Source organism: Triturus cristatus, chromosome 12 (genome assembly GCF_964204655.1).
Source record: "Triturus cristatus chromosome 12, aTriCri1.1, whole genome shotgun sequence".
Taxonomy (NCBI): domain Eukaryota; kingdom Metazoa; phylum Chordata; class Amphibia; order Caudata; family Salamandridae; genus Triturus; species Triturus cristatus.
Window position 1 is genome coordinate 97,267,389 of NC_140595.1, and position 27,641 is coordinate 97,295,029.

The 27,641-nt window shown below is 42.7% G+C and overlaps 1 protein-coding gene across 1 annotated transcript in view; it reads left to right on the forward strand.

The window, feature by feature from the left end:
- HORMAD1 (HORMA domain containing 1) overlaps positions 1–27,641 on the forward strand; it is an 863,212-nt gene that overhangs the window by 747,479 nt on the left and 88,092 nt on the right. The window contains exon 13 of the mRNA XM_085638767.1: positions 18,247–18,327. Within this exon, the coding sequence (XP_085494893.1) occupies positions 18,247–18,327 (81 nt within the window). The remainder of the gene's footprint in view (positions 1–18,246; positions 18,328–27,641) is intronic.

Sequence of the window (27,641 nt, forward strand, 5' to 3'; positions counted from 1 at the left end):
TTTTTCTTTCTTGCAGTAGTCTTAAAATTAATGGATTAATATAGAGGGCGAAGAGAATCGGGGAACAGGGCCAACCTTGTCTTGTTCCCCTAGATATATTGATGAACTTTGATTCTTTGCCCATTATCTGCAGTTTCGCTTTTGGGTGTTGATACATAGCTTTAATCGAGTTTATAAAATTAGTCCCAAAGTTGTTTAAGGAAAGGACCCTCCATAAGAACTCCCAGGAAACTCGATCAAACGCCTTTTCGGCATCGAGTAGGATCATCGACATACGACCCCCCACACCGGACATATAATCAAAGAGCGCAATGGCTCTGCGGATATGATCCGCTGTGCCCTTTCCCGGAATGAACCCGTGTTGCCAGGGGGAGACCAAGTGTTCGATGACCCTCCCGAGGCGATTGGCTAGAATCTTCGCGTAAAGTTTAGAATCTGAATTAATTAGGGAGATAGGACGATATGATGCTGGATTCTCGGGAGGTTTATTCTTTTTTGCAAAAATTATTAAGTCTGTTTCCTTCCAGGAATCTGGAGAATTACCGGTTCTTTGTATACCAGTGAATAAATCATGGAGAAGAGGAGCGATGAATGGGCCTAGAATCTTATATATTTCTAGAGGGATTTTATCCGGGCCTGCTGCCTTCCCTGGGGCTAGCCCATCAAGGGCTTGTTGTATCTCCGCGATACTAAACTCTTTCTCCAGATCCTCCTTAGTTACCTCATCTAATATCCCCATTTGTGTGGTATTTTCGATGAAATTGGTCAGAGCGTTCGTAACTTCGTTGGCATTCTGAAAAGTATCGTCCATATACAATCCCTGATAGTACTGGCGAAATCCTTCAATTATTTCAACGGGATCTGTACAGTTACTGCCATTTATATTAATAGATGCTATCGAATTATACGAGGCCTTCTGGCGAGTACGTAGCGCTAGTTGTTTGCCCACTTTCTCACCATTTTCATATACATTTCTATGATGTGTCTTAAATATCTCGGCCGAGCGTTTTGTTAGCCAACTGTTCAACTCAGTTTTAAGGATTAGTATTTGATAGAGAATATGAGCTCCATCCTTACCGTGGGAAATTACTGTAATATGCTCTTCTTCGGCTTTTACTAGATCTTTAATTAATTGTAGCTTCTGCACCTCACGCTGTTTCTTTACCCTAGCCACATAGCTAATCGTTTCCCCTCTTAAAGCTGCCTTAAAACAATCCCATACTACCCCCCTGGAAGCACTGTATCGATTCATATCCAAAGAATTCCTCTGCCCATTTTCTGATAACCATTATATACTCTTCGTCAACAAGAAGTTTTCTGTCAAATGTCCATTTAAAGAGTGGCCTGGTATAATTGGTTACCTCGATTGTCAGAAGTAGAGGGTTGTGGTCTGAGATGATTTTGGGGAGTTTCTTTATTTCTGCTTTAGTGATTAAATCGCGTGATGTAAAAACATAATCTATCCTAACATATCTGTTGTGAGGATATGAATAGTAGGTAAAGCCAGGATCATGATGTTTCTTTATACTCCAAATATCTACTAAGTCATGGCTAGAGCAAAGATGGCTAATAGCGTTAAAGACTTTAGGCTTTCGGCCTGCATAGTGATTTTGTATATTATTGCCAGAAGAGGGGCCTAAAGAAATATTGAAATCACCACAAAGGATTATTGATTTTGGCCACAAGGCAAGTTCAATCTCCAGATTTTCAAACAATTGTGGCTCATCTTTATTTGACCCATAAACTGAGCAAATGGTGATGCCAGATGTCAGTGTTACGATAGCCCATCTACCCTGGGTGTCGGTTAGCTTACGATTAGGCCTCCCCAAAGCAGTTTTAGCCATAATTGCTACTCCCCGGATGTTCGAAGTTTGAGTTGTGGAGGCCAGCAGATTATAGCCAGCAATTTTTAAAAGCTCTTTTTTCTCCCAAGAAATGTGGGTTTCTTGTAAGCAAACGATGTCGTAGGAGCCTTGCCTTATTAATTCACAGAAACACGCCCTCTTGTTTTTATCATTCAACCCAGCCACGTTCCAAGAACAACATGTTAATCTCCCCATAAACAATTAGAATAAAAGCTCTCAAATTCCTCGAAACCATCTGCTATATAAAAATAGATCCAATCGTATTCTCTGGGTATATACTTCACAATCGCTATTCCTTTATATTGTACTGTCATAGTATTAAATTTGAAGCTGCTTGTTTTTCCTTTAGTCTTGACCCTCACCCCTCCCCCGCCCAACTCCTGCCCTCCAACCCCCCCCCCCACCCCCACCCAATAGTGAGACAAACAGACTCCATAAGAGTCCGAAATGATGGACGTGCAGCATGTGACCTGAGCTCCCTCATCTAGCCTTCTTATTCACTTCTCCTCCCTTCTCTCCATTCTCTTCACCCTTAAGCTCCATTGAACTTATTCGTACAACGTGTTCCCTTTATTTATTTATATATATATATATATATTTTTTTTTTTTTCCCCTCCCTTCTTCTTTCCCCTTTCCCTTCCCTTTCCTTCCTTTTTTTTTTTCCCTTTTCTCCTTTTTTTGTTGTTGTTTCTCCTGTTTCTAATGCATGTTTTTCATGTATGGTGGAAATTCCTTACAGCATGATTCAGCTCTGGTGTTTATTAGGCTGCGATTGCTTATTTTTATATATATATATGTATATATATATGGATATATATATGTCTGGCACATATAATATAGTGTTTCCGGGGTCCCGCGCATGGGTGTGAATATTCTAATGCTTATGACTTTGATGAGGATACCCCTGGAAGAGAACTAGGATTACAGGTAAGTAACTAATCCTTCTTACATGAGCAGGGGCCTGAAGTACATGCAGTCCGTCTGAGGAGGCCTTACACATCTTTCGTGGAAATCGAAGTGATCCGAAGAACGCCGTTGCCAGGGCTTGGTGGTCCGATACAGATGAACAACAAACACGTCTGATCTTGCACTAAGCGCTAACTACTGGTGCGGCGGCGCGGGGCTCAGAAGTTTTCAAGAAAAAAAGGGAGTGTTGGAAACGATCGTGGTTCACCCTCTCTAAGGACGAGATGAAAACAGCCACCATTTTTTTTTTATTGCAGCTGGGACACCTTTTTTGTGGCCGAAATAGTAAATATCATGGCCATCGCGCTTCTCAGCTGATTTCGCTATTTTTTTGTGAATCGTGAAATCGTGAAAAGCTGGAGGGTCTGAATGAGGACACTGTGGGGGGACCCGTCACAGGCACCTACAACACACCACACTATCCAGTACATCTATTTCATGGGTACAGGGAGACATCTTGTCAAATTGTTAGCTGAATCCCTGCATATGCATGCAACACACCGACTGACCCTACTAAGAAACCGCTGGAACGCTGACCTCCATCGCCATAGCACTGATAAAGAATGGGAGAGCATTCTGACAGGGCCCGTACTCATACCCAGGAATGGCAGGTTCCACCTCATACAGCTCTACATAATTCATAGGGGATACCTCACCCATAAAAAATAAACTGCTACTTTCAGCGCACTGATGCACACTGCCTCCCCTGCAAATTGGTAAACGCAGACATAATCCACATGTTATGGGGCAGCACTGCCCTAACCGTTTACTGGCTAGCAGTCACCACTCACCTGGCGGACTGCACCGAACGCACAGTGGGTAACACATGGGAGGTATGCATCCTGTGCAAACACAAGGAGATGGTGGACGGAGTGCTGAAACTTTTCAGACAATCACCCCCAGTCACAGATATGGGTTGAATCCATCATCGTTCTTTAGCTCACTTCGCCACCCCAGTTCAGACACAGCTATATGCAAATCAGTCTTGACCCTGTGCCTCATGGGAACAGTCCAGCCCGAACTGCCAAGCCATATCTTCCCTGGACCGGAAACAAGCACCCTCGGACCGGTTTCGGGCTAACAGCCCTCATCAGCAAGGCTAGCTGGAATTCAGTGGCAAAGTGAGCAAGGGACCCACGTCTGGGAATACCCTGCCAACTTGGGGCAAACAAAGCACACACAAGAAGATGATGGACAGAGCGATGACATTTTTCAGGCAATCAACCCCAGACACAGATCTGGGTTGAATCCATCATCGTTCTTTAGCTCACTTCGCCACCCAAGTTCAGACACAGCTATATGCAAATCAGTCTTGACCCTGTGCCTCATGGGAACAGTCCAGCCCAAACTGCAAAGCCATGTCTTCCCTGGACCGGAAACAAGCATCCTGGGACCGGTTTCGGACTAACAACTCTCATAAAGCCAGGCTATTTAGATATGCCTGTATTTTACATTTCGGAAGCTTTAGTATGTGATTCAGTCTTAGGTAAAACATTCACATGCATGCAAATTGGAAATTTATTCTCTTGACACTAAAGTATATATATATTTGCCATTAGTAATTCAGAAATTATAGGGAGTTAAGTCCTTTTTCTGCAGTGTTTGTATAAAAACAGTTGTGGTTACATTTGCCACTAGCTCTTAAAAGACCATACTTTATCCTTCTTCATGCTTAGTAGAGTCTCTTTTCATATATTTTATTTGATTGTTTTGCTTTGTTTGATCAACTCTGCCACATTTGCCTTTACACGTTCCTCCATGTGGCTGTGGCACAACTGAAGCCCTTCCACAATGCCAGTGTGCCCACCGTGCAATTGCAGCATGACGGATCTGTTGCCATTTTTTCCTTTTCCAAGACAGAAACCAAAATGCAATCTTTACGTTTGAAACAAGTTAAAATAAATGTTCTTCAGGGGTTCTCCATTATTAATCATTTATCAAGTTGTGAATTGGACCTCTAATGCACAGGATCTGGGAAGAAATCTTTATAAAATGTATATATGGTATACTCTTTAACAAAAGTAATTTTTGAAAACAAACTATATTTTTGACACCTATTGGCAATTTTTATTTGTTAAAAAAAGCAACATAATGTTAATTTAAAAAGTTGCTATATTAAAAAAAGACCTTTTTTAAAGGTTTAGTGAGAGAAAGGGAAGGCAATGTAGCAAGATAGCTACAGCCCACAGAGGCTTGAAAACAGAAAGTACTTCTTTATGAAAGCACAAATTCCAGACTTATCCCATCATTCCCTGTCAGTGGCAGCTGCTCCTTTTCTGTTTTTTTGGGGTCCTGGAAACAGGATCATGGAGCACTGAACCTTTGACAAATTGTCTTGGAAAAACCTATCCAGACATATACAAAATACACTCGAAATCTTTTGAACTAAGGAACATTTATTTACTGTTTTCTGACAGAAAATGTTTTAATTCCCCCCCTCCCCCCCCCCACAAACTGATTCATAGGATGCCTGGATTGTTTGTCTCCCTGATTTTCATCCCCCATGGAAATGTCCTTAATGCTTCAGTCTCAACTTCAGGCAGATCATTACACTTGTCTGATGACTGGATCAGCACATTGAGGAGGAGTACGAGTCCTGATCTTTCTGATAGTGAATATTTTAGGTCCACTCTTGATCGCACAAAAGTAAGCTTCTTTAAAAATGTGTTTATCTCCATCTCTTCCTAGATCCTCAACACCCAGCTGCAGATGGCTCAAGCCTCTGTGTCTTCAGTTGCATTTATCACTTTCACCAACTTCACCCCAGATTGTGATGCAACCAGTATACCTTTCAACTGAACCAGTACTTTCTCCACCTGCCGGGAATGCGAATTATATAAATGATGAAGTGCAACACAGCATCTCTGACACATGGGTGGTATCCTCGACTGGATATTTTTTCAGACACAGAAGACAAGAAATACACAGAGGACAAGAAAGGTCCAAACTTTCTCACAGTGGACAAAGGAATGCCTTTTTGAGCAACTGATCACTGAAGTTTCTACGTGCATTTCCCACAATACCTCTAATCCCATTGTTTATCTTCAAACTCATGCCCCACTGAGCCCTAGAAGCTGAGTGGTGTGGCAGTGCTAGTTTATCAATGTTCTTCAACTTTGAGAACAACTGCACATGATCTCCTTCACAAGTTCAGAGGCCAGATCCTGCAACCCAACCTACCACCCTTTGAACTTGGTGGCCTGTCTCCCGAATTAAACTACATGACCATTCGAGTCTTCCTCAGGAATGTATTGACTCTCTACAAGAAATTAAATGCCCATCTAATGGAACATACTTTGCTTTCAAATTAAATAGATTCTGCATTTGTTTCAGCCAGAAAAACATCAAGCCAATGAACTGTTATGAAGAAGCACTACTTCTTATCTGTTTATGACTTTTAGAGTACATTGTTACCCCAAAACTGTGTCCTGGCGCTGAGGAATAAGACGAGGATGGAACTTGCTATGAATAAATATGTGAACTTTTAAGAGCCTTACAAACATGAATGTGAATGAGCTGATATCTGAGGGAGTATGGAAATTAATTTACAGCCTTCTTGATCTTTGGAACATATGGAAAGTAATATTGGGATTAAAAAAAGTTTTGGGACAAAAGGATTTAGCAAAGCCTAAAAATATAAAGAATCAGTCTTCTAAAATGTGCTGTGACAGAGCAGAGGACCTTGTGTATCACACTTTTATCGATTGGGTCAAAATGTAATTGTCCTTGCAGGTGGTCACAAACAGAAGTACATTGTGGGAGATCAAGAAAGACATTTCACAGCATTTTGGACCATCTAAAACATGACAGCAGAAATTTGAATAGCTATAGATACAAAGATATAACATAATCTAAACTGGGAGATGATAGTTTGGATGGTGGTTTGTTTGCAGTCACTCAGATAGTTTGAATGGTGGTTTTCTTGCAGTCACTCAGTTATTATTATGGTTAATATCTAATCTATTTGGCAAGATCAATAGTTGAAACTGTCCTCATGTTTCTGATAAAGCTTCCAAGAAACTCCCTTCATGTACCACTATTTCCCTGGGAGGCCTATCCATTTCTAAATAGTGCATTTGCAGACCGATTGTCTCTTGTCTGAAAGTGTGTTACCAGAAGCCCAATAAATCCTTAATAGGCAGGCCTAGAGCTCACTCTATTACAGGTGAAACAACTGAAACCACTGCCTTGTTAAGGAACATTCCCTAGGCAGACATTTGTACAGCAGCTGTTTGAAGATCAGCACACACATTGATAAGGCAATACTTTCTTGTTTAGGATTCCAGAGCAGACACCCAAGAAGCTTTGTAGAATCTTTGATCGGTGCATAATGTTATTGCTTCTGACTCTTAGTTTCATGAGGTGTGCTTGCCGTTCCATTCAGTGCTTACAATTATCTACGGAGATCCCCTGAATGAGAAGGAAAAGTTACTTACCTGTAATCCTAGGTCTTCTTTAGGGTAATATCCATTGAAGCAAGATGGCCCAGGAGTAGGAGCTCTTGGTTGCTGCTCCCGGGGTTGCAATTACCCATCGTGTCATATCCCTGTTTACCCCTGCCATCTAGCCTGGGGTAACCTGCAGAAGATTGCGAACTTCATGCCGGTTTCATTCAATTATATCATCCAACCACTTACCTGATAATTTAAATGCGGTCTCGGCTTCGGGGTGATACCCAACTGCTCATGCTGGAAGGGCAGCAGCGTGCTTAATCCGAATGGCCGCTGATGCGAAAGCTGAATGAGGCACATTGGGACCCAGGGCAGCTGAATCGAAGAGTGACTACCTCCCCTTGCACATGTTGGAAGGGCCGCGGCTTACTTGATCTGGATGACCACCGAAATTGATGAAAGCCTGTTTGGAACCAATGCTGCTGGACCGGGTAAGCCAGAGAGTGACTGCCCCCCTCCATGGCTGCCTGACATCGCATTGCGGCTCCTGTTTTTCAAGCTTGTCACCTGGGGCCCCCTGCTGTCCTGCCGTGAGTCAGATGTATTCGGGAGAGTCTGACGAGCTCCGGCATCTTCAGGACACGCTCGCCTCTTGTCCCAAGGCTGTGAACTTCTGTCCGCATGGTGAGCCTCTGCCTGACGGGATCCAGGGCCGCTGGCTTGCGTGAGTGAGACAGTGAGTGGCTTACTGCTTGATGTCTTGGGTAGGCCCGCCTGTGATGCCGCTGCTGATTTGTCCGTATGAGGGGCGGGCAACCTCACCTTTGGCCCACATGCTAATCCCCCCTGCTTGACCTGCCCGTGAGTCAGGAGGTCTCTGCCTGTTGAGGCCGGACGAGCTCCGGCGAGTCTAGGACATGCTCGCCTCTCGCCCAGCTCAGCTCAGTCTCAGGAACAAATGAACAGGGGCACTAGCCCCCGAGGATGACTCATATTACCCGCATTGTGTAGCTAGCCTGGGGAAGGAAACTCTGGGAAGCCTGCTTGTTCCCATTAGGATAACTTGAGGCGAGCGCTGGGCTTTTTGTGATCCAGCACTGCCCCCCAGCAGGGCCCTCAAGGCCCAAACCTCTTTTATCACTGATCTGGGCTTATGCACACAAGTTGGCGCCCCTCCCTCTGAGCTACACTGAAACCAAAAGAGGACTAACCTCATCCAACATACAACACTGCTAATTTGGTAGCCATCTTTGACTGCTTATAATGGTTAAATTACTATGGAATGAAGGAGAGATGCTGTTTAAGTTAAAGGTAGGGAAGATAGTAATTTAGACATATTCAGAAGAAAGGGAGAAATCAAAAGAAAAAGTGAAAGTGTCTTCTATTTCATGCTCCGCATCACGGGCACCAGGAAAACTCCTTATGGCCTCAGCCTATCTGCCTCGCCTTCTCCCTTTTTCAATGCGAACACCACCATATCCCTTTACAACAATGGTATCATCCTAATTCAAGCTTTGAATGACAATTTATCTCAAGTGGATAATATCTTCCCTATACTCAAGAAAGAGGTGACTAATAAGAGCCCACAGCCCCCCTCACTCACACTAATCGCCATATCACCCACACACCTCAACTAACGTACCGGGTGACTCCAACTTCTCCTAGCCCTACTCTTTCTTTAAGCGATTCCCACCCCATCCAGTCCCCTGACCCAGCAAATACAGAGCCCTCATCCCCTACACAACCGTTTACTCAAATGATTAGATGCCCTACTTTTTCACATACTCCCCCGAATTCTATGCCAACACACTTCGGGTCCCCCACCGCTATGACCTCTCCTGCTCATCTGAGTTATCCCTCTCCAGTGAATCTACCTGGCAAGATCCATCTCAGGACGCCATCAGCCCTTAATAATGCACAGAAAGCTCCATCCTTGGAACCTAAAACACCCATTGCGTTCAACCTCTAATCACCCACTTCCTACCCTCTGCCCAGTGGCCATCCTACCCTCCCCCCAACCCCGGTTCCCCTCTACACACAGTGTGGTCCTCCACAAGACACCCCTGACTCACTCGCTGTCCTGGACTGTAATAATGCAGCCTCTGCCCAAACAGCTCTCTCACAAGGCCTCTCCCCCCTACCGGAACCCTCACCTTAACCCTTAACTGACTCAGCTACCTCACAGACGAAATCCATAATTTGACAGCCATCACGTTTGAGCATTTATCCTTGCTCAGAAACAGTAGTACCCTGAGGACCCGGGCCAACTCTCAAACTTGCGCTTACCCAGCCCGAGACCCACACACCCCTCAACTTAACTAAAAAACTTTACCCCTTCCAAGTGCCTCCTCTCATCCCAGAAGATTGAAGGCTGATCTATCTAACGCTGATATCCACAATGTATTTCTCGTACACCATTACAACAGACACTAACAAAACACTCATGGGTAAAATCCAAACCATTCCAGCTAACCCCTACAGAGAGCCCACCCTCAATCTTAGAGGTATAAATAGTGATAACCTCAAGTGTATTAATCTCCCTCGGACTCCCACCAACCATTCTACTAGCCAACTGAAACACATTCTTCTCAACTGAAGATAAGCAAGTAAACATGCCCCCAATATCTACGATCTCATCCTCACAAATGAGCTTGACATAATCATCCTCACTGAAACCTGGCTAAACCGTTTCTCCACTCCTATGGTCGACCTACTAGTCCCTCCCAGCTACAACATAATTTGTCTAGACAGAGCCATTAAACAGGGTGGGGGAATAACTTGTATTCATAGAAATACATTCTTGGCGTCCCAATCAGAAACCGTCTCCTTGCTCACCAGTGAATATCTCTGCATCAACATTTCAAGCAATAACAACCCCATCTGCAAACCACACACATTCTATTACCCCACTTGAGACAATCTGTCCTTCATTGAACAACTCTTGGAAATCATCACATCCAACGATGACCCCCTAGTGACCCAAATCTTTCTTGGAGACTTCAACCTCCACTGGTCTAACCCAAACAAAACCTTCCAAACAGAGTACGAGCTCACCCAATTCTGCGAAAGCCTTACCCACAACATGGGGTAAACCCTGGACCTTATCATATCTAAAAGAAACACCATCACACTGGATTCCATTATCCCAAATGACTTGTCTGACTATTACAGCATCATCTTCCTTACCAACCTGGAAGTGACTCTGAAGAGAGACCAACCCATGAAAACAAAGCAATGGAAAAGGAATCTCCACAACATCAATACCGTAGTCTTAGCAACCCGATGGAACAATGCCCTGACCCTCCAAGCTGACATGAAAGATATACAAGACCGCACAGACTTCTATAACTCCTCCATCTCGAGCATCCTTGACTCTATCGCCCCTCTATAACAAAAAAATGCTTCTATCAAAATTTCCAAACCTTGGTTCAATGACAACCTAAACTCTGTACGTTGCTCTCTAAGGTCAGCCGAAAGAATCTGGAGATCCAGACCTTCCACCGTAACCCTAAAACTCCTTAGATCGATCAGGAACGCTTAACTCGGAAAAATCAAAAAAGAAATAGCCGACTTCTTTAGAACTCAATTTAACGAAGCCAAAAGCCTTTTCGAAATTGTGAAGCAACAATCGCTCAACGCATCCAACCGGTCAGCCCATGATGACAGCATTCCTTCATGCGAGGAATAAGCCGCTTTCTTCTTGGAGAAAACAAAAAGCATTGAAAAAGACCTGGAATCAAAGAGGGCTCTTCTTCCAAATACCAGGATAGTTCCTCCATTCGCCTTTCTGGGCAGTGATGGGTTCGGTCCCCCTGGCGATGTCCTTAAGCACACCTTCACTCCACTCAGCGATAGTGACATCTACATCCTTCTAGCGATCAACCCACTACCACATCCAATCTTCAATGAAATAAAAGCAGGACTTCTCCTCCTATGGGCAAAGAGTGTTAATGTTTCACTATCGCAAGGCTCTATACCGGACTGCCTAAAAATAGCACAGGTAACCCCCATTTTAAAAAAACCTAATGCAGACAGCTCCGATCTGAACAATTTCCGCCCTATCTCCAACATCCCCACTCTTGCGAACCTCCTAGAAAATTGCGTGCATATACAACTCAGCCCACATATTGAGGAATTCCAACTATTGGATCAACATCAATCTGTTTTTCATAAAGAGCACAGCACTGAATCCGCTCTCACATCTTGGACGACATCTTAAAAATGCTAGACCAAAATGAATCATGTCTCTTGATTCTACTTGATTTGTCCTCTGCCTTCGATACTCTTAAACATGATAGCTTACTCTCCATTCTTGAACAAAGAATGGGCCTATCAGGCCTCTTCTGCAAAAGTTTACGTCATTCCTCCACAACAGAACCCAAAGAGTCCAGGTGAATCAATCGCTCTCTCTCAGCTCTCCGCAGTCAATATGGGGGTTCCACAGGGGTTCCCCACTGTCGCCTATACTCTTCAACTTATTCATGGAACCACTTGCAAATGCACTGAATTCTGCAAACATTACTTATCACATGTATGCTGATTACACACAGTTGTATCTGAAAATCTCCTCCCCAGAAGACTTCATTTCACTGAACTCTATCTTGCTGAACACCTCAAAATTGGCTCACTGATAACCACCTCATGCTCAACACCCCCAAGACGGAATCCCTCCTCATCGCTCCTCCTAACCACTCTCGCAAGATCGACCTCTTGATTAAACAGCTAACAGCCTTCAACTGTTCTCCTCACAATATTGAATCTGTTAAATCACTTGGAATCACACTAGAGAAACACCTGAATATGCAGAATCATATGCGCAATGCCACAAAGGGAGCTAAATACCTGATGAGTACACTAAGGAAACTCAAACCTTTTCTACCTCAGGACGACTTCAAGATGGCGGTCCAAGCTCTTGTATTGCCAAGGCTAGATTATGGAAGCTCCACTCTTTGTGGTCTTCCTAAATACAATTTGGCCCAGTTAAGGGCCTCCCTTAATGCCACGGGCAGACTGATAAAAGAACATACAAAAAGAAATGGGGGGTCATTACGTCGGCAGAGGGCTCGCCACCGCCATCCGTGCGGTGGCGGGCCCTCCACCATCGGATAGCAATTTTCCACCCGCCATATTACGATGGCAGTGGGAACCGTTCTGGTACCGTGGCGGTCGTAAAGACCGCCCGCCACGGTTCTGCCACAGGCAATCGTACCGATTGCCTGGCGGAGCGGTCAGCATGTGTAAAATGGTGGCAGTGAAACCGCCATGTAAAGGCTGGTGAGGATTGGCTTCGGGGGCCCGTTGCGGGCCCCCCTTGTTTTGGGGGGTGGTGCACTGAGGGGGGCTGCACTAAGTGACACGCGGTGCCTGCCCCTCAGTGCAGGGAAATGCACGACATGGTTGTTTAGCATTGTGGCGGGTGCTGCAGCCAGCAGCACCCGCCACAATGCTAAATGGCCTGAATGCAACCGCCATGGTGGCGGTCGCATCGTAATCCCTGGTGCTGGACCGCAGCCTTACAGGCAGGCAGTCCAAGTCACCACAACGATGGCGGGCGGACGGACTAGAGTCCGCCCATCATCATAATCGGACCGATGGTCACATATCCCCAGCACTAAAAACCTTAAACTGGTTGCCGTACGAAGCAAGAATACAGCTAAAGATAGCTTGCATGACTCATAAAGCCCTACATTTCAAAATCCCCATATATGTGGCTCAAAAGCTAGAGTTTTCAGGGGGATGCAGATCCTCACAAAGTACAAGTTCACTGCTACTGAGACCACAGGTTTTCCGCAAAAAGAGAACAAGTTACTGAGCCTTCTCAAGCATCGCCCCGAAGATATGGAAGTCTCTCCCACGGGATGTCCGCCGAATCTCATCTTCCTCTTCAAAAAAGAAGGGAAAACAATACTGATGAACACGTTTCTAACTTAGTGACTTTAGGTCCTATTGATCACTCATCTACCCGCTATTCCAATGCCCTGACCACTACATTGTTGTGCAACCATTAACTCCAGCACTACTTTGCCTTTCTCATATATGTAACATGTCTTTTCTTACAAATGTATCCTACCTACCCTATAATGTGAAGCGCTCTGATACCCTTTAGGGTCTTGTTCGTGCTATACAAAACTTTATAATAAAAAAAAAAAGTAAATAACCAACCCTCCTTCCTACTGAAGAAAAGACACATTAAAAGAACTTGAACAACTGCCACTGACAGGGCATGATGTGACAGTGGTTTGATGTGCTTCATTAAATCAACAGTGTGAATGTTTCAGTCCCTGTGGACTTCAGCCTACCTTGATACAGTACTCTTTTCTTTCACTTTTTAAAAAACAATGAGTTTTTCTTCATTTTTAAAATAATTCATTACATGGGATTTGTAGACATAGACAGATTGTGGCAAATTGCTTATTCACAAATGTTTTGAAAGGGATTAGTGTCAGAGTCTTCTTTGGACAAAGGAATGAAAGTCCCATTACCTGCATCCTATAAATAAGGCTCTTAGAAATAGATAGATTGTGGCAAATTGTACTCATTGTTCTTTTAGGAGGGTTTGTTTTGTATTTACTAATATTTAATCTTAGTTCACATACACGATCACTGTTTCTTTTTGAGCATTTGAAAATCCAGGAATTCGGTATGGATATCCATGCTCCACCTCAGTATGCTTAACTAAAGTTTGCCAGGGCCCATTCTATCTATTTCACCTCATTTCCAGAGTACTCAGCCAGTGAACAACCAGCCTCAAATATTGTGTATTGTCACCCCACTAATAGGAACTCAAACAAAACAGTTCCCATCTTTGGCACTTAGAGTCACCCTGATGTAGAAACATTTAGACCCAAACAATTCAGAAAGCAGCAAATGTTCCATTTGTAAAGGCAAGGGTATCCCTTGTCATTGGTGAACATTTGACTGGTCAGGCAAGTTCCTATATAGATTCCCTTGCAACAACCCAGGTTTCCACAGTCCTTCATATGATCAAAGCTGTGGAGCTTTGGCAACTGATAAATTCAGCCAGGTCTTGATATATCTCCTTCTCTGTAAATAGTGCACCTAATCTACCACCATGTCAGAGTATGACACAACGCAAGCAAATGCTTATTATTGGACAGAATGGTCACTGTACATTTGAAGTACGTATTTTCATGTTCCACTTCTAAAGAAACAGGAATTTCCTTTGCTCCGATGTATGCATTGACATTCCCAACGTCAGCCATACTAGTCAGCTTGGAATTGGCTACTCCAGCCTTCTGAAGTACAGACCAGTGACGGCAGCTTTCTTGAGATGTGACTAGAAATTGGTGTACCCATATCTTGACAGTTAACTCATGAATTCTCCTTTTCTCAGAGTTTTTAAGAATATTTAGATCATGCAGCAACTCTTCACAATCTGGATCATCCAATATGAGAAATCCATCAGGTGCCATTGCACTCAGTCTGATAACTTAGGGCATGATTACGAGTTTGGCGGTAAGCGAGCCGTCGTCGAAACGGTGTCGGAAACCCTGCCGCACAAGTGGCGGTCCGACTGCCATATTATGATGTTGGCGGTTTGCTGAATGAAAGACCGCCAGAGAGCCACGCCAGCCATTCGCAGACTCCCTCGAGGGCGGTAGGAGAAGACCAGCTGTCAGAGGGTGGTACAGACAAGTTCACCACCATGCAAATTACGAGTTGGCTTTCCGTCGAACCGACCGTGGTGGGATGACCGCCTGCTGCGAGTCGGCGGAATCAAAGGAATTGGAATGCATATTCATCCATTTCCTTTTCTTACCTTCAGTTTACCAGTTGGCTTCCTTCCTCCAAGTACCCCTTCACAGCAGCATTTTGACCCAGAAGAAAACGACCCTGTTGGCACCGAAATCGAGGTAAGTCAGTTTTGTACTATTTACCCATTGACTGGACTGGGCACATACGGTCCAGACTCAAAAAATGGGAAAGTATTCGTAGTAGGTATTGTTTCACATGTCATGCATATGTGTACACTGAAGTCAAAATATACACACCTGCATTGACACACATGAAAAAATATTCCCCGCTGTCAGAAACACTGCCGCTGGCCCAGCTGTGACATTGTAATACGGCGGGCGGTATCCCGCCGCGGTCTTCTTGGGACTGCTGCCGAGGCGGTACGGCGGTAAGACCGCCCATAATCGGCCCTCAGAGTTGTGCTGGATGCAAGAGTTGTCAAAGAATGTGAATCGGGTGATTTTCATAGTGCCTAATACCACTCCTCAAATGAGACCCTTTTAGAAATGTATAGATGCTCAGGAAATTGAGACGACAATATAGGAATATTTCAACAACATCACACATCAGGGCAAGAGGCCATGACACATCCCATGTTGAAATTGTTATTGGTTCATCTATTTCTAAAGTCAGTTCTTGGACCCTATCTTAATTCAGTTAGATAGTACCACAACAATATGTTATCTGACCAAGTATTGTGGAACAGAATCAACATTTCTGTTGTGGGAGCCATAGAAAATTTGATAGTGGCATCTAGTTTATAGCAAGGTGTAACCGTTCACATACATGGCCTGCAAAACACTGAGGCAGAGTAAGTGAGCAGTCATCTCCAGCAGGAGCAAACAATGGGTTCAGAAGAGCAAAGTGCTCAAATGAGTCTTCTCCACATGTACACCAAGCATTGACTTTTTTTACAACACAGAAAATACATACTGAATGGATGTTTCCAGCACCTCAATCAATAATAGAATGCCAAATGGATAAACAGGTCAACAACATATAATGTATTCTTTTCCCAAATACTTTAAGTAGTGATGCGGCCCTTAGGCCCTCATGCCAATGGAAGGGCATTGCAGGGGTCGGGACCTGGAAAGAAGCACATTTTTATATCTTCAATGCCACCCTTAACTTTCCCAAAATTCTTCCGAGATCCGAAAAAAGTAATGGATTTTAAAAGTGCCAGAGCATCTACATGTGATCTGGAACCCTACATTGTGTAGTGTTTTCCAGTAAAGAGCACAGCTTTTCCTTGGAGGTTGGATGTGGCATTGTCCAATTTAATAGGGTGAACTGTTGAAAGATTTGAAACACTTAAATGTATGTTCTGCTCTAATAGTGCTAATGTGTGTTTGTGCTAAATACTTACTGCATGCTTCCACAAGAGCAGTACTGTAGTTTGGCATATTATGGTGCCATTGAGAATGCAACTGTCTCTTACACAAAATCATTTCAGATTTCCACATGAACTAGGCAGTTTTATTGATGCAATTCACAGCAAATGAGAGATCTCCACAGCAGAGAGACCTCTTTAGATCTTGGGCACAAACAAGAACCGTCAGTTATTATTTAGAACATAAAAGACATAAGTAAGTCCAACAATTATTGGTGAAATGTAGTTATATATACATTGGTTTCACTTCTTCAAAGCAAGTTATTGCTAGATGTATAATATCCTTCATACACACATACCACCAGAACACCAACAGACCCCCTTACAGGTAACTACAAAACTCATTCCATAAGTATCAGTGCTGCCTCAGCAGCTCTATTGAGAAAAATACACTTTTTAATCATAGGTGACGACTTTGGACATGTGGCTGGAGCGGTTCTTATACAGAACAAAGATACACATGGGCTGAAAAACCCATGTCCACAACGACATGACCTACTTGAAATAGCTCATTGCGAAGCACCTCAAACAGGAAAATACTTACCTTGTTGGTCTCCTTAAAAAATAATAAGAGGTTTAAGTGGCACTCCTAGATAGAGTGGGGACTGAGTTAAATTACAGAAAAGGATCTTAATGAACTGCAATAGAACTTTGTTACTACCATTGCCCTGAAGAAGACCCTTTGGGTCAAAATGTGTTGGCTACAGTAATTTTTTAAGAAGAATTTTTTTCAATAAAGAAACAAGAACCTGCTGAGTTGGTGTGCTTCTCTTCATCTTGTCTGTACTTGTGGAAAATATTGACCCGTACACATGTTGGAGTGCCGAATCATTGTTTTTGTTGTAAACTTTTTAAACATATATAAATCAGCTATCTAGATGTAATTGTATACCTTTGCCATGGTCAAACCTCCTTGTGAGCTTGATTGCTTAAAGGTGTGCAGATTGATTGCTTAAAGGATGATCCTCTGTGGTGGTCTTTGGGATGGGCCTGCTAACGTATTGTAGTTTTAACTAATGGCAAGGAAAATACTAGGGCGAACAAGTAAAGAGAACTTACCTATAATACTAATAGTCCGTCTTGGACATTATTTTTGAATTCATAAACGTCCCACGCTCCTTCCCATAAAGACTATGATGATAGTTACCAAAGTATCTCAGTATCTTGCCATAAAATCACTGGCTAACTGACCTTGCAGTGAATTGTGGGACATTGTGGCTTTTGGACTCTGTAAAGAGTTTGAGATGTGAAGTTAAATGCTTGCTTTTTTTCTAGTTTTTGAAAATATATAGAGGAGAAACTGACAATCAGCAACACAAATACATTTAGCAGAGGTCAAAGCCATTTTCTTAGTCAGTTTCCAACTGTATGTGCAAAAAGAAAAGAATTAGAAGCGTTTAGCTCACAACTTTTCATTTTTGTTTTAAAACGAGGAAAATCTTCTGAATGTCAAAGCAGTCCCACACATGAGCAGAAGTGTTCTACTATTCATGAAGCAGATGCCATGATGGCGTATCTGCCTACAGGTTTGGAACAGAAGCCAGGCAAAACGGGAGTAGGTTAAATCCATTGACTCCATTACTCATGGCCCGTACGTTTTCTCCTATTACAATAATCTTCCAGCATAGCCAACTGACATTGGTCAACGCCATTATGTCCTTATTACTGAAACTAGCGAGTGTTGTTATGTGGCAGGGTACCCCACGGGGTAGGTTTATGGGGAAACTAAGGGATAGGAGTAACAAAATCCTAATAAATGTAACACTGCATTTTGCTTAAGGATAGTAACTTTGATGTCTTCATTGTTTACCATCTGCAGAATATTTGTGCTTTGTATATTCAATAAACATGTAACAAGATTCCTACATGTCTCTTTTAGGTGGAACAGTTGGTAAATCAGACATCTCAACTCGAGGTCTCTGGAGCCAGAACAAGAAGTGGGAAGATATTTCAAAACATGGTTAGTATTTCCATCTGTTAACTGCTTGGCTTCAAATGCTATTAAATTGGCATTTTAGTGGCACAAAGTGCACTGTTCCATGACTCATGTATCCATCTGCTGTAAGGATGTATCTAAGTTGTTATTAATTTTCATACTATTTGCTGGTGGTGGCTAAGTAGTGTACTAACCAAGTGGAGGAAAGTGAGCCTCTTTCTGATCTTCAACATGACTGACCTCATCATGAACCTTCCCTCCAGCTCTTCCCAGGCACTTGCATAGAACTTGTGTACTGAAATTGGGTGGCACCTATGTTGAAGATTACTGAGCTTAGCTGACTGGGTCCTACCTGATGCTAGCGCATGCTCCAATTTGCTGCTGCTTGCTAGATCGATTAGCATGTGCTTGTTGGACGATCCAATCATTTGTGGTGTGGTTCCAGTCAAAGAATCTGCTGTAAGGAGTTTCCCTTCACTAAGATATCCCAACACATACAATAGTCATGGATGCTTCCCTTCAGGGATGGGGCACACACTGATCATTTAAAGGTTCAAGGGACCGGGTCAAAGAAGGAAAATACCTTTGATATCAACCTGTTGGAATTGACAGCTGTCCATCTCTCTATAAAGTAATTACTTTAGTTTTTAAAGACAAAGTTCCTAATTGTTAACGGACACCACAAAGCAATGTTACTTAAACAAGCAGAGAAAGACTCATCTAAACCACTGTGCCTGAAAGTGCAAACAATCTGGAGATGGCTTACAGCAAGAGACATACACATCATACTGATGTAGCTGTCAGGGATTCAGACTGAAGAAGTGGACTTTAGCCGATCTTTCCAAGAAAACCACAAGTGGGTTCTCATGGATGAAGTTCTACAAAGCATCTTCCAGGACTGACAATATCCTCAAATAAGCATGTTCACAGCCCCAGGAAACACAAATTGGCCATACTAGTACCTGAGAAGCATTGTTCATGCTGGGCGAAGCAAATCTGTTTCAGAATAATAGACCTTTCTTCTGCATACCACCAGTGCCCGTTCCATAAGGATGATAGGGCTTTAACATATTTTGTCATCTTTTTTTAAAGATTTGTCAGGATGTTTTTTAGTTTGGCATCTCAAGCTCTGTGTTTCCAGAGAACAATGAAGAGGTTTTTTTAAAGAATTAGTTGTGTGATGTTTTTCGAACAAGACATACTGGCCTATGAAAGAGCATATAGAGCATCATGATGCGACATTAAGATGCGTTTCTGCAGGTTGAGCTAGAGTGGCCTCACTTGGAAGAGAAAGACGTGCAAGTTCACAGTAAGAGTAGTATCCTTTTTGGGAGACACAGTATCGGGTAATGGCATTAGTCCCAAGCTGGAGTTAACAGGCACAGTTCTGAAGACACCTGCCATTTGTCACAAGAACTAGGTCAGGTCTTTCCTAGGCCTGACTGAGTATTTCTCAAAATTTGTGCACAGTTTTTTTGATGGTGTGATATATAGCCTGTGAGGTGCTTGCAGAAGAAAGGTGTAAGATTCTCTTGTTAGGAGTGTAACGGAGGATATTTGTAATATGCCTATTTTGGTACATTTGAATGTCACCAAAAAGTCAGTTGTGGCTATTGCTGCCAGCATGATGGTGATAGGAACAGTTTTCCCCAACCAGTGAACGTGAAAGAGAGAGTGGTCACATTCACATCACATTCGCTCAAGGGGTTCGTAGAGCAATAATCAGTTATTGAACGCATGGCCCTTGCATGTTCTTGGGCTATAAATCATTTACATGTTTTCCTGTGGGCCCTCACCTTTATAGTTAGGGCTGAACACAGACCGTTGCAACATATTTGTATTTGCAGAGGTGGTGATGCCCAGAATCAAAAGATGGATTCAAGGACTGGTGTAGTTCAAGTTTGTTTGGAATATCTTCCTGGGTTACAAATGTTGCTGCTATTGACCTACACTGAAGTTGATAATGTACCATGAACATGTCCTGTATGTACCGATTGTTGAATAACTAATAAACAGGATTTTAGTTAAAAAAAAGAAATGTTGCTGCGGTAGTTTGTTGAGGTTGCCCTTGGGAAAGTCTAAGATGATGGAGGGAAATCCCATGGTTAGGTGCAATAGAGAAGAATTGAGTACAGTCCAAAAGAAAGAGGACGTTAAGTAGAGAGTACAGAAGAATGGAAAAGCAAAGCTGATCATGATGTGGTGCTCCACTAGGTCGAAAGGTACGTAACTGTAGGGTGGCCTAGTGTTGCTGAGTTGCCTGAACCTCTGAAGGAATACTGGAATTTGAGGAGTGAGCTCACTCATAGTTTGAATGAGTTATGGAAAGGTGACAGGTTGATAGCCCTGGTGCTCCAGAGGTGAAAATGTAACTTGGCTAACAAGAGGCATTAATCTCACAATGGCAAGGGTGAGGGAGAGATACTGGTATCCCAAAGTGGACAAGGACATGGAAAATGTGGCGAAGGCCTGTATCATATGGGCAGGTAATGACCAGACAAGGTTTGTAAGAAAAGCTCAGTTGTCATCATTGTTAGTTAGAAAACAATTAGTTAGTTCCCAAGATGATTTAAGAACACAGTGGAAGTTCCCGACAAGCATTTGGGAGCTGTATGGAATACCATTAGAGACTGTTTCCAAGTATTGTTACCTTGGTGTTACCTTTACCTGCATATGTCTTTTAAAGCCCATGTTATTTCAACCATAACGTGCGCAAGAAAGGTTGGATGTGCACTGCCAAGAATTGACGCAGCCCCAGGTTTTTGGTCTATTGAAATATTATAACATATGAGTTTGAGGAAAAAACTTGGTGTATACTTCTGTATCTCTGGGAACTACAAGATTGTAACTCATTGTGTACACCCCTTTAGGCAGTGATGAAAATATGTAAAAATGGGCATTTATTTCTAAATCATCTGGGCCTCTCGTTTAAGACTGGAACTTAGTATATTATCATATTGTTTGAATACTATGCAAGATTCTTGTCAACCATTCAGTGTATTTGTTTTTCAGGAGAGAGTTCTTTAAGGTTTTTGATAAAGGATCACCTGGAAAAATATGCATGTTGGTTATGGACAAAGAATCGCAATACAGTCTGCAGTCGATTTGGACTGAAGATGGCAGAGTTAACATCTAGACTAAGTTATGCAAGCTGCAAAAACATAATAAGAGACTGTCAGGACAGGAAAATAACTTTTTGGATTTGGGGTTTTGCAATGGTCGTATTAAATATGCGCATATAGGAAAACAATCAGTTTTGGCAGACCTCCCTTATATTTATAAAGTGCTCAATTTAGAGAAGCAAGGCATTTGATCTAGAACTTAAGACCTGGGTGACAGTAAGGGAATAACATTGTAATGGAAAGGTAACCAAAGAGCTGACTTAATGTGACACCTATGGCAGGGGCCACCTACTTCAATCATGTGATCTTATTCTGCAAAACCATAAATAAACCCAAAAAAGGTTTAATACTGCCATTATTCAGAAAATCTCAAATTTATGAACTGCACGAACATTTAATTTATGTTATTGAATAAAAAAATCCTAATTCTGTTTTAATTGTGATAAATGTTTTTCAAATTATTTCCCTATTTGATTAATAAGAAGGAACAGCTGTGAGCTATGTATTTAGCTGAATATTTTTTAATCTTTTAAATGTTTTTAAATGTTAGGATTTTCAATGATTGCATAAAGAAAACAAAACAAAGTTTCATTCTTTCAGAGTGCATACAAAAGAGTTAAGAAGTTCAGAAATGTACAGTTTGGTCACTGGTCACATTACCCTGGCTAACAACCTCACGATGGGGAAAAGCAGCAAGAACCTGGCGGGACTATTGCTCCTGCCAGGAGATCTCACATTTTTGTGTATATTGTTCCAACATATATTTCTTCATTAACTACACAAGACTTAAATCTCTTCCTGATTTAATACTGGTTTACTAAGTATCCAGTATCTTTTTGATTGCCACTCTCGATGCCCTAAACAAGTTCACACTGGTTTTTAGGCGCAGGCAATTCTTTTATTGCTGTTCTTTTGTTCCTTTGCACTTGGTTTTCTGTTTTATCTATATTTCAGGTAGCTTTTGTGCTCTGTACATTGGAATTATTTACAAAATGTCTGTGCCTTTGCATTATCTTTCTGTGATGCCTTTATTAAAAGTGATGTAGTGAACAACATAAATACAAATAAAATTGTGACTGAGCGTGGGAAATGCTGTGTTTGTATTTTACCTGAAATCTCCATGTCTTAGGAGGCTAGCAGGCCCACTGTTGAATTTAAACATAAAATAGCCTCATCTCCTAGGGAAAACACAAATCCAGCCATTGCAGCCATAAGTACTGTAAGACAAATACATTTTAGAAGACCCAATCAAGGGAATTTTGTATAGCTTTAACTGTGATATCTTTCCTCATGTTTCCTATCTCCCCCATTATGTCACATTATACTTTATAAACCTGATGATCATTGTTAGACTTGTGGGTCTCTAGTTGGCACAGGTATGCACTTGTGACAAATAGGGACCCTCGCCTCTAGTCAGGGTAAGGGGGTACACTCCTAAAATAACCCCTGCTCACCCCCTTGGTAGCTTGGCACGAGCAGACAGGCTTGTCTCAGAGGCAATGTGTAAAGCATTTGTGAACACATACAGTAACCAAGTGACAACACTACAAATGGACACCACACAGGCTTTATATCAAAAATGAGTATTCTTTATATAGATTTACCACAAGACCATTAAACGACAAAAACACACAATACTGATACTTTAGATAGTAGAATTTTGCTTAGTTCTCTTAAGTTCTTAAATGCGACACTTTAAGTCAGTGTACCTTTTAGATCCGACACGCAGGACAACGAAAGTGTTACAACGATGTTGATGCGATTAAGTTTTTGGTGCAAAGAAATAAAGACGTGAAGATCTTCCAGATGCAGCACGCTTCTCCGATGTTGCGAGAAGACTCGACTCAATGCTTCAGCTGCAGCGGCGTCACCCTTTACGCGTTGCGACGACAGCGGCCTTGGCAGCGACACTCTTCTCCGACGTTGCAAGACGCTTCCGCTCGATGCGATGCTGCAGCGGCGACAACCCTTTACGCGATGCGACGACAACAGCTCCGACGGCGGCACGCTTCTCCGTGGATGCAAGGCGCTTTTCTTGATGCGGTGCAATGCGACAACTATGATGGCTGTGATGGCGACACGCTTCTTCCTCGATGCGAGACTCTTCTCTTGAGGCGGTGCAATGCGTCACCTACGATGGCTGCGATGGCGACACGCTTCTTCGGCGTTGCGAGACACTTCCTGGATGATGTGAGACGCTTCCGCTCGATGCGATGCTGCAGCAGCGACACACTTTACGAGATGCGACGACAACAGCTCCGACGGCGGCACGCTTCTCCTTCTTGAGTCGCGCTTCCAGCTCCTTGCGACACGCAGTCCCTCAGAAGGCCCAAAACAGCAGCAGGCACTTCCAAAGAACTCTGGGGAGCTGGGGGGTGAAGTCTGTTGTTCCTTAGACTTCAGCAGGAGGCAAGCTCTTTTCCAAGCCCTTGGAGATCCTTCACAAGTTGAGCAAAAATACACACAAAGTTCCTTTCTCCTGTCTTTGGCAGTAAGGCAACCACTGCAGGCCAATCCCCCAGGTTCAGGGATAGTTCCCTCCTCAGCTTCTTCTGGTTCCTCCCTCAGCAGAGGTTCTTCTTGTTTTCCCAAAGTGATCTAAATTCTTGGGATCAGGGTCCCAATACTTATACCCCAAAATCCTTTGTCCTCTAAGGGCAGAGGGGCCTTTGCCCAGTCCAAACCAGTTCTGGAGCACTCTGTTTACACGACTCCTTCTTTCCTTTCACAGTGCAGGGCAGAAACATCAGACGCCCCACAGGAGGTGGAGCCAGCATTGTGGAGGGAAAGCACAGCCCTGGAGCACTTTGTTGACATGATTCCTTCTCTCCTTTCACAGTGCAGGACAGAGACATCAGACGCACCACAGGGGGTGGAGCCAGCACTGTGGGGGGCAGGCACTGTCCTATTCAGGTCCCAGGTGCAACTCCTCCCTCCCATCTATATGCAGATCTCTCTATTCACCACTGGGCGGACTCACCCTGTCTCCTGGAATTACTCAGCCCTGTCACTCAAACTGCAGACAGGGAATCCACAGCCTAGCAGAGGCAGGTTTGAATGGTTAGACAAGAAAATGCCTACTTTCTAAAAGTGGCATTTTCAAACACAGAATGTTAAAAACCAACTTCACTAAAAGATGTATTTTATCATTCTGAGTTCAGGCATACTAAATTCGAATTTCAACCATGTTCCCTGAGTCAGTTAGGATTATAAGATGTAATAACCAAACTGCCCATTCTGGCCTATGGAGAACAGGTAGCCTTGCAATAGTGAAAAACGAAAATGGCTGTAATTCACTATTAGAACATGCCACACACACCAGGGCATGTCCTACCTTATCCTTACAATGCACCCTGCCCTTGGGCCTACCATAGGGGTGTCTGATATGAAGAAAAGGGAAGGTTTAGGGACTGGAAAGCGGGTGCACTTGCCCAGTCAGCATGACAGTACCAGACTGCATGCAGGCTCTGCAATGGCAGGCCTGAGACACACTTTTACAGGCTGCTTCTGTGGGTGGCACAACCAGTGCTGCAAGCCCACCAGCAGCATTTGGATTTACAAGCCCTGGGCACTCCTGGTGCACTGTACTAGGGTCTGACAGGTAAACCAAACCAACCAATCATGGAATCACTAATTCGTACAATAATTTACAATAGGGAGAGCATATGCACTTTAGCACTGATCAGCAGTGGTAAAGTGCCCAGAGTCATAAAACAGCCAACAACAGGTCAGAAAATATATAGGAGGAAGGCAAAAAGTTCAGGGATGACCCTGCAAAAAGGGCCAAGTCCAACAATCATGTATGCACCTTAAAAGTTGATGTGTATTTGCCAAAAATACTATTTGTTCATTGTTAACACTGATACAGTGTGACTTTTTCATCCTAAAAAATTATTTTGCATATTGCATTACTCAATTTTTGTTCATTACAAAACTAAAGGTTTGTAAAAATGTGCAATAACAAAAGGAAGTTGAACATGAAATACGTTGTGTGAGCAGAAAGTCCTGCAAAGCAGCTATAACTAACTGAACAACTCAGATCTGATTTTCTCCATTCCTGTTTCTGTGGGGATGGTAGTTTTTTTGTCAGACTTTCAATCACAGTTGTATGCAGTAGGACTGTCTTAACATTTTACGAAGTAATGTTCTTACATCCTATATTTTGCACAATAAATTCAGACTACAGCCAGCAGAATTGATGGTAGCTATATAATGCTAAAATAAAAAAGTTTTGAGTTTCAGAAAACTTCTTCAAACCTGGCTTGTCACTTGCGCATTATGAGAGGTAAATACAATGAGTTTCCACCCTTAGTCCCCTGTTTAATAAGTATGGTAGGCACTAGCGCCAAAATGCCACTGGCATTCCCATGCTTTAGAAAACGTATCAATATGTATAATGATGAGTAATGATGCCCATGGTACTTCTCCTGGAATATGCTTGATGAAAACTATTCTACTGCTATCTTTGGTACCAGCATCACAATTGAATGTGTTCCTCTATCCTAAAGTCACCGAGCTGATGACTGAAGTCACAACTGGTGCCTGAGAGTGGCCATCTGCAAAAAGAAGCGGAAATAATGGTAAATACAGGGTCTCCATGATATACACCTATTCATGTTGTGCCTACATGACTGAAGAGTGAAGAGCGCTTACGCAAGTCCCATCTTATTTGGTAGAGGTTTTGGATGCTCAGTTCTGGGTCTTGTGAAATCTGCTTCTAGCAGAGCTACTGATATCTGAGGGAAACACAACTCCAAACTATTTATACCAAAGGAGAACACAGCTCTTAAACTACGCAAACTAGAGGAAATCACAGATCCATGCGAAGATAAATGGTAAAAATAGATTCTTATGCACCATCAACTTAGGCAAACATTTTAAATGTGCAAATAGATCAACACATGTATTTGGTGCAATTTACAGTCTTGAGAAGGTTTTAATATGGCCTTTGCAAATGAAGTTGACTGGTTTACAAAAGTACAAGGACCCATCATCGCATTTCTTCTTTTGAAGTGCAACTGCTAGAAGAAAGGGTTCATTTTGGAATAAACTTGTATGTGGGAATCAGACATAATGTACATTGTAAATCACACAGCTGTTCTCTACCAAAATGCTGGAATTTGAGTGGTCCTAGTCAGTCGATATCTACCAAGGACACTCATAGCTAATATCCGCAATAAGCCTCTATCTGTATCCAGCCATATATCTCTATGTCTTCTTTTACAAACAGCTGCCAGAGAAGATCACATAGTTCTTAGAACTAGGTGTTGTCCCAGATCACAGAATGTGTTTTCACAGGGTGACTTGCTGCGGGAGAGCAGTGCTCTAGCGTCATTCAATTGACTGTAAAGAAGGTTGAATGTTTACATGAAAACGCTTCTCATTTCTGTTGTTACAAGTTCCTGGAATAGAGTGCCCAATATCCAGGATGAAAGAGAGTTTGATGACAGACATTGTACTCCTTTGCTGTTACAACGGAGTGCCCAAGTCACCAAACTCTAAATTGGACCAAAAGTCTTTTCAAATCCCAGCAACTGGTTTACTGGAAGTTTGTCCCCTTCAAACATTTTGTTAAGATCCACTTTTTCAGTGTCTAGAGTCTGTTCTTCCTCTAATTCTTTGCTGGTACCTTAGCAAGCAATATATATTATGCTTCAAAATTTAATATATATAGTGTACTGTCATTTTATTGTCACATTTCTCACAAATCATTTTCATCACCAATTGATGTTACTATTCTGCCACTATTGTTGTAGTGTACTGCTTGATACTATGTAGAACTTTTCTGATGGATACTTAGAACTGCAGATTCCACACCTTGTGAATATTCCTTAGGCATCAGACTGGATTCGGAATCTTGTAGAGCACTTCTAATGCGCGACTCCGTGCCAGTGTCATTCGGCTCCAGAAGCAAAGAGCAAAGCAGCATATATGTGCCACCAATGTATGCTGATTTCAGTTTCTTTCTTTCTGCGCCATCAAATGACAATCTGGATCTTATCCCTGGTGTTTTAACCAGCTTCTTAGCCTAAATGTTTTCAGAATGCAAGGGAAAGTGTCGCACCCCAAAACAACAGGGTTTAAGCAGTGCAGGGACTGTTGCAAACAAATGTCTGGGAAGGACTTTCTCAAAGCCAGTTTATGGCTTGAGCACGACTCCTAGGAGTCCGATGACTGTGCCAAAGGTGTAGTGAAGATTGCTATCTATATACGTAC